Genomic DNA, 14,260 nt, shown 5'->3' on the forward strand with positions numbered 1-14,260 from the left:
AGGTGGCATTGCATGTTTGACTGGACAAGCATCAGAAAGGAACAACAGAGGTGTTACAAAAGAGTTTAGAAGAATTGGGGGTGAGCAGGGTGTATAGATGTCTGCTACTTCTCTGGAAGAGCTCTGTCAACCCTGTATCTTACACTTTGGGACATAGAATGGGTGAATGTGCTGTAGTATTAAATGTCTGTCTCTATGTGCTATTGAGTGACCTTTGCAATCTGGGACTCTTGTACAAAAAGCTTTGGTGATACACAGCAGGAACAAACAAAAAATACCTGCCTGTGTCCAATGTTTTGCTGCTGGAAGTGATGGTAAATTTTTTGAAGCTCTGAGGCTAGATATAAAAGATCACTGATGATGGCATTTCCTGGATATTCTGGCCAATGGCGCATAGCCTCAGTGGTCACAAATTCCTCAGGAAATGTGTGTGCCCACAAGGTCATTGAAAAGAGTCTGGTTTTTGCCTTTTATGAGAAACTTTTGACTTCAGTAAGTAAAGAAGAAGTAGGGGAAATACCTCAGCATAGCTTTTCCTAAACATGGCATTCAAAACAACTAGTAACTGCTGCTAATATGCAAAACCTTTTATTGTTTTCACATTTTCTAGTTAATATTAGAATAACTTTTATTTAAAGCAGAATTTGCCACAAGGAAGCATTTGCAACTTTTTGTGGTCTAGAGTGCTCAAAGTGTTGCTCTGAAAGTATCTGTGGGTTTTTAATGTCACTTCTTATGCTCCCAGTGAAACAGAGGGAAGAGCTTTCTATTCTAGTTGGTTATGCTTGTCTTGGCTGTGTAAAGAGTTGTGTGCAAAAGTCATCTGGTACCTTGTTATCAAAGACAGTTTGATATACTTTGAGCTAGGTCACTGTTTCTCAACGAAGTCAACACCATTTCCTTAAAAATAACTATAAAAAGCGTGAGAAGCACAAGTGATAAATCAGTATGCTTTATTTGTGTATTTCAATTTTGACAAAGAACATTTGGCCTCTCCATGAGTGGAAAAGGAATAATGCAGAAACATTTTCTTTGCTTCAGCCAGTGACAATATTTTCAACTTTCCACTCCTCTTTACAACCTTTCCTGACAAGCTCCCCTTATTTCTTGCTCTTGGGGTCTGTGATCTTTACAACAGGAAAAAGAAAGTTTTAATACTAATATTTCTGTACCAGCATTATCTTTTAACCAGTTATTTTAAAAGGAGAGGGGTGGGTTAATCAAGCAGACCTGAGCTTCCAGTTCAGCAGGACACTAGAACATATGCCTAACTTTAAGCATATCGTTAGCCTAAATCTCACAGCTCCTTGTCTGGGTGAGACAAGTGAATAAACAGTGCAAGTTCAGCTGGTAAATGTAGTTGGACTGGAAGCCAATAGCTTAAGATGCAAATTGACTCGGGGCCTATCTGGCTGCAGGCTGTAGTTCCAGATTGGCAGAGAACAGGGCTGTGAATTCAAGCTCTGAACAGGTACCAGAAGTGGCTGAGAAATGCTCTGGTGGAGTGCTAACTCCTTTATAAGTGCTGCTAATGAAAAATTGTGTTTGAAGTGGTGGTGGGAGGTCAGTGGAATTTCTCACCTCCTCTACCACTTATTTAGCTTGCATGCAGTTAATATATAAAAGAGATCTATCTAGAGAGGCAGATTCACTGCATTAACAGATACTAGTCTTTTCTTATTAAAAGACTACTTTCAGTAACAGCAGCTGTTTTAAAGCTTAACTTTCTTCATCCCAAAACTATGCACAGATGAGCAGCATTAGTCAGACCGCATTTATTTAGGCAGTAATAGTGACCAGACAACCAGATAAAAGTTTTATTCTTTCTTCCAGACTGACATACACGTGATTAGTTGTAGGTATTCATTTCTCATGTTCAAAGGTCTAGGAAGCCACAGAGTTTTCCAGTGCTTCTTGACTAATCTTCTGGAACTCCTGATAGAAAAACCAAAATGTCTAGTTTGACATTCCAGTCCTGTTTTTTTTCTTGCACATATTACACAATGCTAAAGTAAAACTGAAGACTTTTTCTAACAGACGTGAATGCTGGACATAACCTGTCTATGTAAAAGTTTAAAGTTCTCAAGTATTTAAACAAAAAAAGGGATAAAAATAAAAGAATGTTCTATTTGGAGAGTACCACTTTAATACAATCAAGTCATGATATCGATAGATTTCTAGAAGCTAAATACTTACCTTCAGAAACATGAATTTGTAACAAAAGCATGTGAAATCACTGCTTTCCAAAAGAAAAAAAGTACTAACTTTGGAGAACACAAGGGGCAAAAGTCTATTGTTATTCTTCGACTCTTATTTCATCTTGTGCAAATGAATACATTATCAGCACTTTACTTTTTCGTACTTTTCTTCAGGTAGATCTCATAGGTGTTTAAAAGTGCTCGAAACAGTGTGGCAGTAGTGATCTGTGCCAGTAGTCTGGTGGAACACAACAGCTATCTAGCAACAAGTATCACCATCCTACAACTACTGAGGAAAGGAGCCTTATATCTCCGTGAGGAGTAGGTTCATTTCTCCCAGTTCTTGAATCTAGTCCACAACCACAGTTGTTATATATAAACTCCACGGTGGAAAACATTCCCTAGGTGTAAGGTTCAGGATTTATTTGCTGCATCTTCCTTAAGATACAGAATTTCTACCTAGTTAGTGCCTTTGACAGTGGACCACTGGTTGTATGCCAGATGCTAACCCACATAGAAAAAAGCCATGTATTCACTCACCCTCTCAAAGCAACACAAGCTGCCTTGCACACATAGATTTGCTTTTCCATTATCACATATCAACATTTTTTTCCAATTTAGTTGTTTTAGCACAACATATGTGGTGCTTTTAAATTGAAGTTAGGCCTGTTTAATTTCATGTTATAAATGGATGCTTTGTGGTATTATGTCTCCTTGTGCTTTAGAAGGCCCTGCCCATGAATTTTCAGATTTAGGAGGGGTTTCAGACCAAAAAGCAAGGGGAGCAAGAGGCAGTGCAATAACACATTTGCATGAAGGAAGGAGCATGTATTTGTTTACATGGAAGACCAAGGGTTTGAGTTTTTTTGACTGTTGTTGCAAATTTTGAAAAATCTTGTAAAAACACCGTTGGACAATAAATCTTGGGTGTTTCAGTAGCTTTACGACAAGATGGCTTAGACTGAATAGTTTAAAAGGCAATGAATATGAACTACTTCAAATCAGAATAGCTAATGGAGTTTCTCAGTATAACACCAGCCACGGACTGGAGAAGGGTAAAGAAAAGCTAAACCAGAACAAACTAGGTGAGGTGTCAAGTGATTTCACAGCCTGTAACTTCTGTGATGGTAAATGTGGAGTGAATAACATATGCTTTTCTTGAAAGGAAATGAGGACTACAGAATGAGGTGTTATCTCTGTCAGTATTGCTGTAAAGGGGTAGCTGACCAACAGCACAGAGTGTGTGAATGAGAGGAACAGACCAGAAGAAAGAAGGACTGAGGAAATACCATCCTTTGAAGTGATTTGAACAACCATTTTGATATGTTATGTTGTTCTTAATGCACCAGTTAAATCCACAGCCTACATCTATGTACAAGTAAAAGCAGGTGTGCTTTCATTATGCCTGCTAGTCAGTGTTTGTTTTTTGATAATTTGACTTGTTTGTTTAGGTGTGTCGTTCTGCTTCACTGAAAGATTTTGCATTGCTTCTATAGAAAGACTCGTCTGTAATTCTATTCCACTATTAACATATAAACCATTAGGGGAGTTTGAGGTTGATTGAGAATTATACATTCCTGCCCCAGCGTGCAGATGGTTTAGTTTTCATGGTGTCTGTAGCCATCATGCTAGTTTAGGGTTATAAATAGCCAAAATGATTGGTCAGAATAGGTGAGTAGGTGAGTCTAGGGCTTGCTGGCCCGGCTGATTGAAAGTTGCAGGAATTAGAGCTAAAGTCATATGCAGGCTGCTACTATCCTTCTTTTGCTCCAAAAGGTGGGGGAGGTGGAGGGCTGTGGTATGAGAAACCCATTTTCCCTGTAGCCTGCGCTTTATTCCTAGGATGTTTCCTGACTTTTGGTATCAGCCACCATTACAGGTACCCCAGAATTTTACCAGTAACCTGGGCAAGCTGCTGTGCATGTGAAGGGCTAAGCACAGAGCATAGGCAGCCCAAAATAATCTTAGTAGCCTGGTAAAGCCAGGGGGTGGGCTAGAAAAGCTCTGCAAAGCTGTGGATTTGAGGGTCAGCCAGCTCCTGAGGTGTGAGAATCACATGAAAAAAAAACTTTGGACTGGGCAGGGGCAGCTGGAGTGTGACACTAATTTTTGTGTCTTCTCCTCTGCCTGAGCCTCAAGCCAAAAGTAACAGTCCAGCTTCTGTCAGGCACCTACTCCAATATCCTTCACCTCCTGCCATTCCTGCTTGCTGCCATTTTCATGACCTCTACTTCATTAGCTCTTTGAATTGCCTGCCTTGCTGCCTTCATCACCATCATCTGTTCCTCATGCTGCCATTACCCTTCTTCTTTGTCTCTACTCCCTTCTCCCTGCTTCGTTCTCTGATGCTTTTTGCCCAGCTGGTCTGCTGATGGTTCATTCCTGTTATTAGTGTTTCTGGTGCACAGGGAGAGTTTCTCTTTAGTTATCCCTGCAATCACTTCCTATTTCTTTTAAAAAGATGGGTGCAATGATAGCTTTCCCATCATCTTCTTATAGAGTAGCTATCTTGAATAATATTCCCTGTATATTTTGGTAGGTGTTCAGATGAATTTTCTCTTCACTCCTTCCAGAAATTTGAAATAGACTGGAGATTTATTGCATGCTACATGGAAGGGCCAGAACCCGTGCAGATCTTTTCCACATGGAAGTACTGATGTGCAGAGTTCATAGCATGCCTGAATAAAAGTAGAGATGTTCTATGAGTTAGAAATGTTTGAATTTAGAAGAATTTCAGCATCAAATTCCTTCCTCATAATTACCATTTGGGTTCCATTCTCAGCCCTCCTACCTTGTTAGCCTGTGACAATTCATTTGTCCTTTGGTTTCCCTATTGGTGAGATACAGAGAGAATAGTCAAACAACCGGGTACAAGTCTTTCATGGGAAAAGATAAAAATATTTACCTATCCATCTTTACACTAACAATTCCTGGAAGAAAGCCTATAGGAAAAACTATGCATATTCAGAGCAGGAAACCTGGAGAGCTCACCTGGTGCTTGCTCTCATTGCTTTCAGGGCAGACACTGTTCATGAGCAGGAGTAAGTCTGAAGCAACACAGTGGAATACTCTGAAACATCAGACCACAGTGTGGTCCCTCAGCCAGACACCCCCAGGCACCTGTGTTTCAACTCCACGGCACTTCACCTCCTTTGGTTTAGATACTGTGCACTGTTCTTCCTCCCCTGAGCCCGTTTACAGCCCCAACCTTCCTGTCAGCCACTCCTTTCTGTAAATGGGACTGCACAACTCACTGACTCCACCAGACCAGCAGCAGAATCAGCTTCCACTAATCCTAACAGTCTAAACTCATTCTTTCTAGGTAGTACAGCACAGAGGCATTTTCTGAAGTGACATGTAATGGTTGAAAGTGCATAAAGGTTCAAAGTGTAGTTATTTCTGGCAGGGACCCAACAGCTAAATTAACTTAACCCCTCCCCCTTCTCTCGTTGCTTCTAACCTTTGGGCAAATCTTTCCAGGAAACCCTGAAAAGGAATTCAAAACCCCGACGGAGACCTATACCTATTTTTCTTTCTCCTTTCTCTGCCTTTCCAAGCTATTCAGGTACTGCTCTTCCACTGACTCAGCCAAGCCTCTTCTAAGCTGGCTGATGACAAATCTCTTCTGTATCCCTCAACCCTCTCTTCCCTTTTGTCAATTCTGTTAGATGGTCAAAGCACCTAACTGGTTACTGACCCTCTCAGCAGAGCAGTTTTCTCAGTTTAATGCCTTTCTTCTCAGAAAAACAAATAGATTCACAGAGGTTCCTGTATAGTATTTGACCACTGTATGTAAGTTATGCAGCCAGGCAGCAATGTGGGTATTAATAACAAGAACTGATGAGCTGGCACCATGACTCTAGTGGAAGGGTGAGAACTATAGTCCTCGCGGTGGCATGTATTAACACAACTGGCATGAGCAAGAGAACAGTGTAGTTTTGTGCATCTTGGAAGAAGGGTTATCTACTTGAACGTGACGAAAGACTTCTAGTATGTAAAAATTACTAGATATGTTGGTTAACTGTTCCAGTTAACAAAACCACAAGCTTAGAGGTAGCGTTTTATATACACACAACTTACAGAAGTTATGTAACAGAAAGCTTTTGAAGTGATAACATGCTGACTATACTGGCATGTTGTGGAATTGCCAAGAAATTATGTATTTGTGACTCAGCTGTCCTTTAAAACAGTATAGCTATAACTGATATTGCCACACTACAGGATGGGTGGATTGGTCTCCAGCCAGTCTGTGTGTTTCTATTTCTATAACTTTGTTTTTGTTAGATTCTTTAGACAGAAAAAAGGTTGTTTTTTTTCCCCAAGCGGTTACCTCTCCTGCTCCATACTTGTTTGTTACTGTGTCAGTTATTAGTGTTAATTTTAGCAGAAAAATTATAGAAAAGCATAGGAAGTATGCAGAGGGGAAGAAACAACTGACTGAAGACCCCACACAACTCGCCCTCCTCTGGTGCATGCTCACATGTCTCAGAGTGAAGCACTAGGACCGGCAGAAGCAGGATGCCTGCCTAGCGAGTGCTTTTCTGACTGCGTGTCACAAAGCTGTGGAGTACTTTTGGCCACTCTGTCTGGTGTATCTCAAACTAAACCAGAGCACAAGAGATGCATCTCTTTTGTTACATGACTTTTAGTCTGAATTATTCTGCTGCAATAAAGATTTTGGTAGCAGTAAAATCCGCGTACATCGTTTAACCAGAATTTGCATAGAAGTGCATGTTACAGTAATACCTTCTCAACTACTCTGTCATAGAAAACAAATCATTTGGTAATATAAAAATTTCAGAACTTGTGCAAAATTAGGCCTCACTATAGCATTAAAGAATAATTGCAGTAGACAGTACTCTTCCAAAAACTTGCCACACATAGCAACAAGTCTGTTGCTGCAGTCTAATCCCACGTGCAGACAAGAAATACAGGTAGCTTTCCCCTCTGTACAGCTACATTTTTATTGTTAAAAAATTACTTTAGTATTTTAGCAGTAAATGAATTAAGAAGTTAAACACAACAGCTAGGGCATTTGACGTCTTTTACAAAGTCACTGGGATAATGCCAGCATTTGGCTCCCCCTCGAAGAAAAGGCTAAGCCAGGAAACAGTATTAAGGCTTTTTGATGCTCCAGAGTTTAATTACTCAGCTGTGACAAATGAAATTCAAGAAGCCACTGCTCAGGTCTTACTCTAACTTGTTATTCTTGTTTTATGACTGCATTTTCAGTGTGAAGATTCTCCATTGCTCCCAACTCACCCAACCTAACTATGCCACTATTCATGTCTAATTTAAAAAACAAATACCAAAGACAATCTAATTTCTATTCTGGGTCAACACCATGCCGACAAAAAGCCAGAATACACAGTAGCACTGTGCTCTACTACTTATTTGCAGTCAGGAGGGTTCCATCAACCGCAAGCTGAACTGACCTGAATAATGAAAGCTTACAACATATGCATAGCCTTTGCTGGTTTGCAGTCTCTAACACTATTATTCCACTCAGTTATAATGCTTGCTCTATGGAAGACACATGGATGCTTTCTCACTCCTCAGCTGGTCAGTGTCTGTAAGCTGATGAAAAGCTATAAGGAGGATTTGCCTTGTACTGCATTACTCTGTTAAAAAGCAATGTGGTGATTTCAAAGAAAAAAAAATAGGCTGGTGAATACACATAAATATTTATTATCAGTTTAACTTCATTTTACTAGAAGTCTTTAAACAGTTTTTCTTTTCTTTTTTTTTTCCCCGAAAAGGTTGCATATCTGACACAGTTGCTACTGTCATAACTTCCCTGCACTGGGAATGCACAGCTTACATTTAGATTCCAAAATAATATATTCAAGATAAAGAACCTTCAATTTTAGTGCATGAAGAGCTACTTAAAGATTGGTAAAAAGATCCCCCCTTCCCCCTCCCATATTAAGAGTCTGTTACAAAGAGATTTCTTTACCAAAAAGTGAATATACAAATGCTAAAAAAAAATGCTGGCTTGAAAAAGTCATTTCAGAATTTACTGTACACATTGTAACAATTTATTATATAAGCTGCTTCTACATGCAAGCAGATCTTACATTTGGTGAAAACATTTATACATATTCTTTACAATTTGTACATATTTAAATGGCTGTATCAAACAACACTGCAGTATGGAATTTTGGAAGCAAACAGCTAAAATTGGGAGGAGAAAAACACAAGGTTTATAAAAGTGAACAAAACCCGTGACACTGAAAAGCATCTAGACTTACGCTTAGTCTGGTTTGGTTTGGTTTCAGGTTATTCAGTCAGACCCAGATTTTCCTTCTAGCAAACAAAAGTAACACCAATACGAAACAGAATAAGGCAACTATTCAACCAGCAGAATGTACCCGTCACTTAGAATGGCTTATTGGTAAAAGGCCTTTTTAAAAAAATATTACTTTTTGCTAAAATGTTTATTTTCTAGGTACATTTTAGCAAAAAAATGCATTTTGGCTTTCCTTATTGCTTGTGGTATGAAATGAATTGCTGTAGTTAGTGCCCATTGTGAACAGGGTTGGTGGTGGCTTTTCTGTTTTGAAAAGCCCAGGCCTCAAATGATATTTCAGTAGTATGAAAGAGGACACTGGGCCACTTGATAAGAAATGATGATCAAAGCAGAGAGTTGGCGTTATAACTAATGATGATATTCACTACTTTTGTCACCTTTTAGTTTTCATTAGAAGGTAACAAAAAATAAACCCAAGCCAATAAGATACCATACTACTACATGAAGACCTGAGCTTACTTGGAATTTGGCGACTTTTAGTTTGGGTTAGATATAGCAGTGTCCCCTCTCCTGAAACAATTCAAACTCTTCAAGGGGTAAAAGGGAAGCTGGCCCTGACAGCACTAAGGAACACCAGTGCCTTATGGCATAACATCAGGGGGTGTCAAAGTGCTGGTATGGAAAACTTTTTCACACCTTCCTGAATAGCTTTCCTTGTTTGTACTTTGTCTTCTTACAAGTGCATAGTGAGAAAGAGCCTGACATAAGCTCTGAGGTGTTGTGCCACAAGTACAAAACTTATTTAGAAGGAAAAAGAGAAAGGGAAGAATGAATGATATTTACCAGAAGTCATAATGGGAGCAGTATGCCATGGCCGCGTATGGGAAGCAAAACTTAGAAAATAAATGTTCATTCAGGAAACTATCATGACCACGTGCCAGAAACATACACAAATATAATTCCTTCTGGCTACTGAATTGCTAGAGAGCTGAATTGAATATAATGAGCATTAAAGTAATTTTCTCAAGCTTGTCTGCTTTCCCACTTAAAAAAAGAAAAAAAAAGATATAAATTTGTAACTGATGTTGATGAAGAGTTTTTGGAAGAACATCCGATAGACACAAGTCTGCATGAGGTCCATGGCAACATATCAGTTTGATAATTTAGATCCCCATAATCGACAGCATCACTATCTAGCTGTTTTTATGTAAATAATGATACAAATGGGAGAGCATTCAAGATAAGTGAACCTTATGATTTAGGCTGACAAAGTAACATTTTAAATAATTTTTTTTCTACAACTGATTTTTCTTCTTATGGGTTTTTTTGGTTGTTTTTTTTTTTTTTTTTGGCTGGCAAAGGCTAGCAACATTTTATTAGCATTGCCCCCAAATCAGAAAAGCACTTCTGAGTTTTCTTTATGGTTGCTTACTCCTTATTCTCTACATCACAGGAAAACGGCTGAGTGCCTGCCTCAGCTTCTGTGCAATCTGAAACAAAGAAACAGAACATATTTAATATGCAGTCACTTAACACTATACAGAAATATGATTGCAGGCTAAGAAATTATTTTTTCCCCTAATTTTCTGAAAACTGTTTTTTACTGCAGATTTTCTGCATGTAGGACTGTCAGAGCATTCCATTATAAAGGCCATTCTTCTCCTATGACAACTTTCTGCCTTGTTCATTTATGTGCTTTCACTTCTAGGGTTGTGTTGGAGAAAGTATTTTAGGCAGGACAAACATCCTACCTGTTAGATTACCTAGCACTGCACTATGCAGGAGGGCTACAAGAACAAAGCCAATTTTTTAATGAAATCAATTTCCCTGCTGAAAAAGGCCACACATCAGAACACAGCTCCTGTGCTCTCACCACAGCTCTCACGGTAGCCAGCACCCTACATATGAACATGGATGTGGTCCCTGTACTGAGGGAGAGAGGATTGCTGCAGTTTCAACCAGAAGAAATGGGATAGACTAGATAAAAGACAAAGGAGGTAAGGAGAAACCTATACCTAACCCCATCAGATGTGTCAGAGAAACTGAGCAAGGTGACCTGATGGAGGACTTAAAATTCTCATCCACTAAAGATACCTCTGAAGCCTCAGTGACACCTTTTACTGCTAGATACCTCTGAAGCCTCAGTGACACCTTTTACTGCTGTGAATGGCAAACGGTGCTTATGTTACTCCTTTAATTGGTAGAAGTAAGATTATAGCACACTCAAACTCACATGTTTTACGAGCATATCACATGAGAAAATTTGTTCTTGGGTTTCATTTAAAAACCAGAAGGAATACATGCATATGAACAATGTTAAATGAGAACTAAGGTTGTAGGTCAAGTGCTCAGAGTTAACAAATTTAGTAAGTCACCTAAACGACTCCAGTCGCCTCTGCCTCACACTTTATATACATCAAGCTTTAAATCACTGAAACTTTTTCCTTCATCCTCCCATCCTGTGGGAGGGAAGTTTTGTTCAAATGGTTTATTGCTGTATTCAGTCCAGCAGGACTGTTTTACTGCATGTCACAGAACTACAATTCTTTGTAACCTCAGTACTGGTATTGGAAAAAACCCTAAATCAAGCTGTCAACAATAATGTCTCCAAACAGATTTTTTTTTTTAGGTGTAATATCTCTAATATGACGTAGTCAGGTACACAGAAATAGTTTCTACAGGAAAATATTATTTTATCTCATTCTTTGTTCTTTTATTTTTTTACATGTACTGTTCTTCAGATATCTGCTCTCTGAGAGAGGTTCATACAAGAAGACGATTAAGTACTGCAAGTATGTCTTATAAAAGTAGCAGGACAGCATATGCCATGAAAATGGCACTGAAATACCACACCTTACCGTTTCATAAAACTGTGCCTGCTGCTCCAGATACAGACGAATGACACTGTTGTAGTCATAAATCCGGTTACTGTGGAAGTGATTCATCTCAGCTGCAATTAGACCCAGAAGGCAAATTATTTAACATTCATAATTACGGTTTTCAGTGAGTTCAGGTTAGTTACTGTGCAACAAGCTCAGTGTCCAGTCTTGCCAGTATAGTTTCTGTTCTCATGATTCCAAAACCTGTCTTGCCTGCAGCACTCAACTTATGATGGAACTATTCATAAAATTGGTAGTGTGTCAGTTCCTCACTGCTAAAATGCAGACAATTCCTGGATAAAGCCAGCTTCTGGTTACAATACTCACATGTACAAAGATTTGATTAAATACACAAGCATGATTTTCTCCTACTGAGATACCTGCTCTTTCCTGAAGTGTTTCCAACAGAATTTTGCTAGGAAATTCAGATTTCCCAGGGTACAGTTATCAAGTCGTAAGCCACAGCTGTAAATATTTAGGTAAAAAAGAAACCCCAAAATGATAAAGCCAGTAGTATTTGACCTCTTCTTGACTGAGGCTGTTTCAATAGGAACCTGAGAAACAGCATTATTGAATCCATAACACTTTCCACCACTTTCTACATCTTGTCAGGTCACAGCTTATAGTCAAGTTTTTATTTCAACCATATTTGAGATACCAATAGAAGGAGAAGAAATAGTCTAGAATGTAAACGTCATCCCAGAGGTCTCTTCCATGGTTACCATTTATACAGCCCAGTCCTTTTTGCATCATCATGACCAGAAGGGGCGTGTGTTCTCTTGTTTGTTTTTAAAATTGTCTTTGTGTGCTGGTCTGACTTTGTCCTGTAAGATACTGAGTAATCTTGGCTTGAAGTCAGCTGAAAAAGATGCAACTCCCTCAGCAATGAGTAGTCCCAGTTAGTAACAGGATACACTTAAAGGCTTGGTATCCTGCGGGACTGAGCCTTGACTCCTCACTTGCCTGGTTTTTCAACTGCCGTGTGCTACATCTCCTATTTACATCACCTCTAACCCAAACAGGAAAAGCTCATTCAAAGAACATCCAGGAAATAAAATCTTATCCACGAGAACATTAATCTCAACTGAATCATGCATGTCTGACTAAACCATGAGCCAGAAAAACACTTCCTGCAGCAGGCCCCATGCTTTTTCTTTGCAACACATTACCATTTCAAAATGAAAGAATCAGTGTGGGGGGAAGCTGTGTTTTTGGTTTTTTTTAAACTGTGTTTCCAAAACATGTGTCTTTTGCAATAGCAATGTAAGATCTGAAAGAAAATGATGGGCAAAATAACTGAAATTTAAGGAAAATCTAAGCAGGTCACAAAACCCCCTCAAAAGCCTAGCTCTTATTATCATTCCTGATAGAAGAAAGGTCCTATTTCAAAATTTGTCACTTAAAAGATGTCCTTCAGAGGTCTACAACATTGCCATTTAGAATGGCAATGACTAGAATTTGTTTTACCTTGTAGTGCATAAGCCATGGTGCTCACGCGTTTCACCATGTTCTGTTTGTCTTGTGGTGTTATTTTACTGGTTGCAACTAATTTATCACTTTCCTTCACTCTTTCTATTGCTCCCTGTAAAAAACAAACACAGAAAAGATTAAAAGGAATAGATTAAAAGAGTAGTCAATTTAAAGGTCTTTATAGTTATCTAGAACATCACTGCATTTTGAACTTGCACACTATACAAATACATACATCAGTCATAAGTACAATGACTGATTCTGACTACCCACATTTTTACCCCAAGTTTGGTAATTCCGAAGTATTGCTTTCAAGAGCCCCAACAGCTTGCAACAAGTCAGTTAAAACACAGGTGTGAAGTCAGTTGCCAGGAAACCGAGCTTGGTAAAGGCAGCAAAACACAAGGCTATATACAGAATGGACAAAAGGACCAAGTTTCAAAACACAACTAATTGACACAAGAGACATCCAAAAGCCTTTAGAATCTTATTTGCACATTATACAGGGTGCAACAATGTACATTGATTTCGAAGAGGCTACAGCTCATTGCATTGTTTAAATTTCAATCCAGGAAAATCCTTGTGTGTCAAACAAGAAGCATAAAAAGACATTCCTCTCCCTTTACAATGTACTCGTGCCAAACAACATTAAAGAGAATCTATTTATGCATCTCTTGGCGATAGGCTTATGTTTCAAGTTTTAAAAGCATTTCTTCCCCTTTTATGGTATTTTTTCCCGAAGGACTCTATGGGATGAGGGGCTGTGGGTGTCCCAAAGAAAGACTAAACAAACATGATAAGCTTTTATCTTTGTTGCTCTCAGAAGTATGTTCTTGTTTTATACATTTAATATTTTGTGGTAAAAAACCTAAAATTTTGCACTTGTTTAATACTTTAAAATTTTTATTTTCCTGAAATATGTTAAAGCAGACACAAACGTGAGGGAGACTACAGGATGAAAAAGAAAAGCAGAATATCCAAAACTAGATACAATGGCTAAGTTTATTGTTTTATTATCTGCTGACTTTCATATTACAGAGAACAAAGTGGTTGGTTTTTGATGTTTTTATTTTTTTCCCAGAAAAGTTAGCTCCATTCTCTAAGCCAGCCATGTAAGTGTACACAATTTTTCCTACAATGCTCAAACATTTTAGTGCCAACTATCATGTGAAACTCTAATACTACAAATTTACATTACTGCTATTCAGCACACTAGGACACAACTTATCCTGAAGAAAACCCTGAAGCTTTTAATGATCTATAGCAGGAAGTCACGATATTCTCAAATCTTGAGGCAAGCTCTAGCTTCCCTCCCCTCTAAGTAGTTTTTCCCTTTAAAAATAAGTATGTTGGCTTGATATGTGTTGCTGGAAGCAGGGGTCAGGCTACTGCACAAATTCAATGTACCATACCACCAATTTTGTTGCTATCTGTCTTCTGCAGGTCTTCCAACTGCCCAACCC

General features: G+C 38.8%; 1 protein-coding gene across 2 annotated transcripts in view; it reads right to left on the reverse strand.

Annotated features, from left to right (window-relative positions):
* Positions 1–7,857: 7,857 nt before the first annotated feature.
* The window catches only part of SNX9 (sorting nexin 9), a 57,336-nt gene continuing 50,933 nt past the window's right edge, over positions 7,858–14,260 (reverse strand). The window contains exons 16-18 of one of the 2 annotated variants that reach the window (XM_009570353.2): positions 12,795–12,909; positions 11,307–11,398; positions 7,858–9,938 (exon numbers count right to left, since the gene is read on the reverse strand). In XM_009570353.2, coding sequence (XP_009568648.2) covers positions 9,891–9,938; positions 11,307–11,398; positions 12,795–12,909 — 255 coding nt within the window. In that variant the 3' untranslated portion in view covers positions 7,858–9,890. The remainder of the gene's footprint in view (positions 9,939–11,306; positions 11,399–12,794; positions 12,910–14,260) is intronic. The other variant, XM_009570352.2, reaches the window with a different exon arrangement.

This window comes from Cuculus canorus, chromosome 3, assembly GCF_017976375.1.
Source record: "Cuculus canorus isolate bCucCan1 chromosome 3, bCucCan1.pri, whole genome shotgun sequence".
Taxonomy (NCBI): Eukaryota; Metazoa; Chordata; class Aves; order Cuculiformes; family Cuculidae; genus Cuculus; species Cuculus canorus.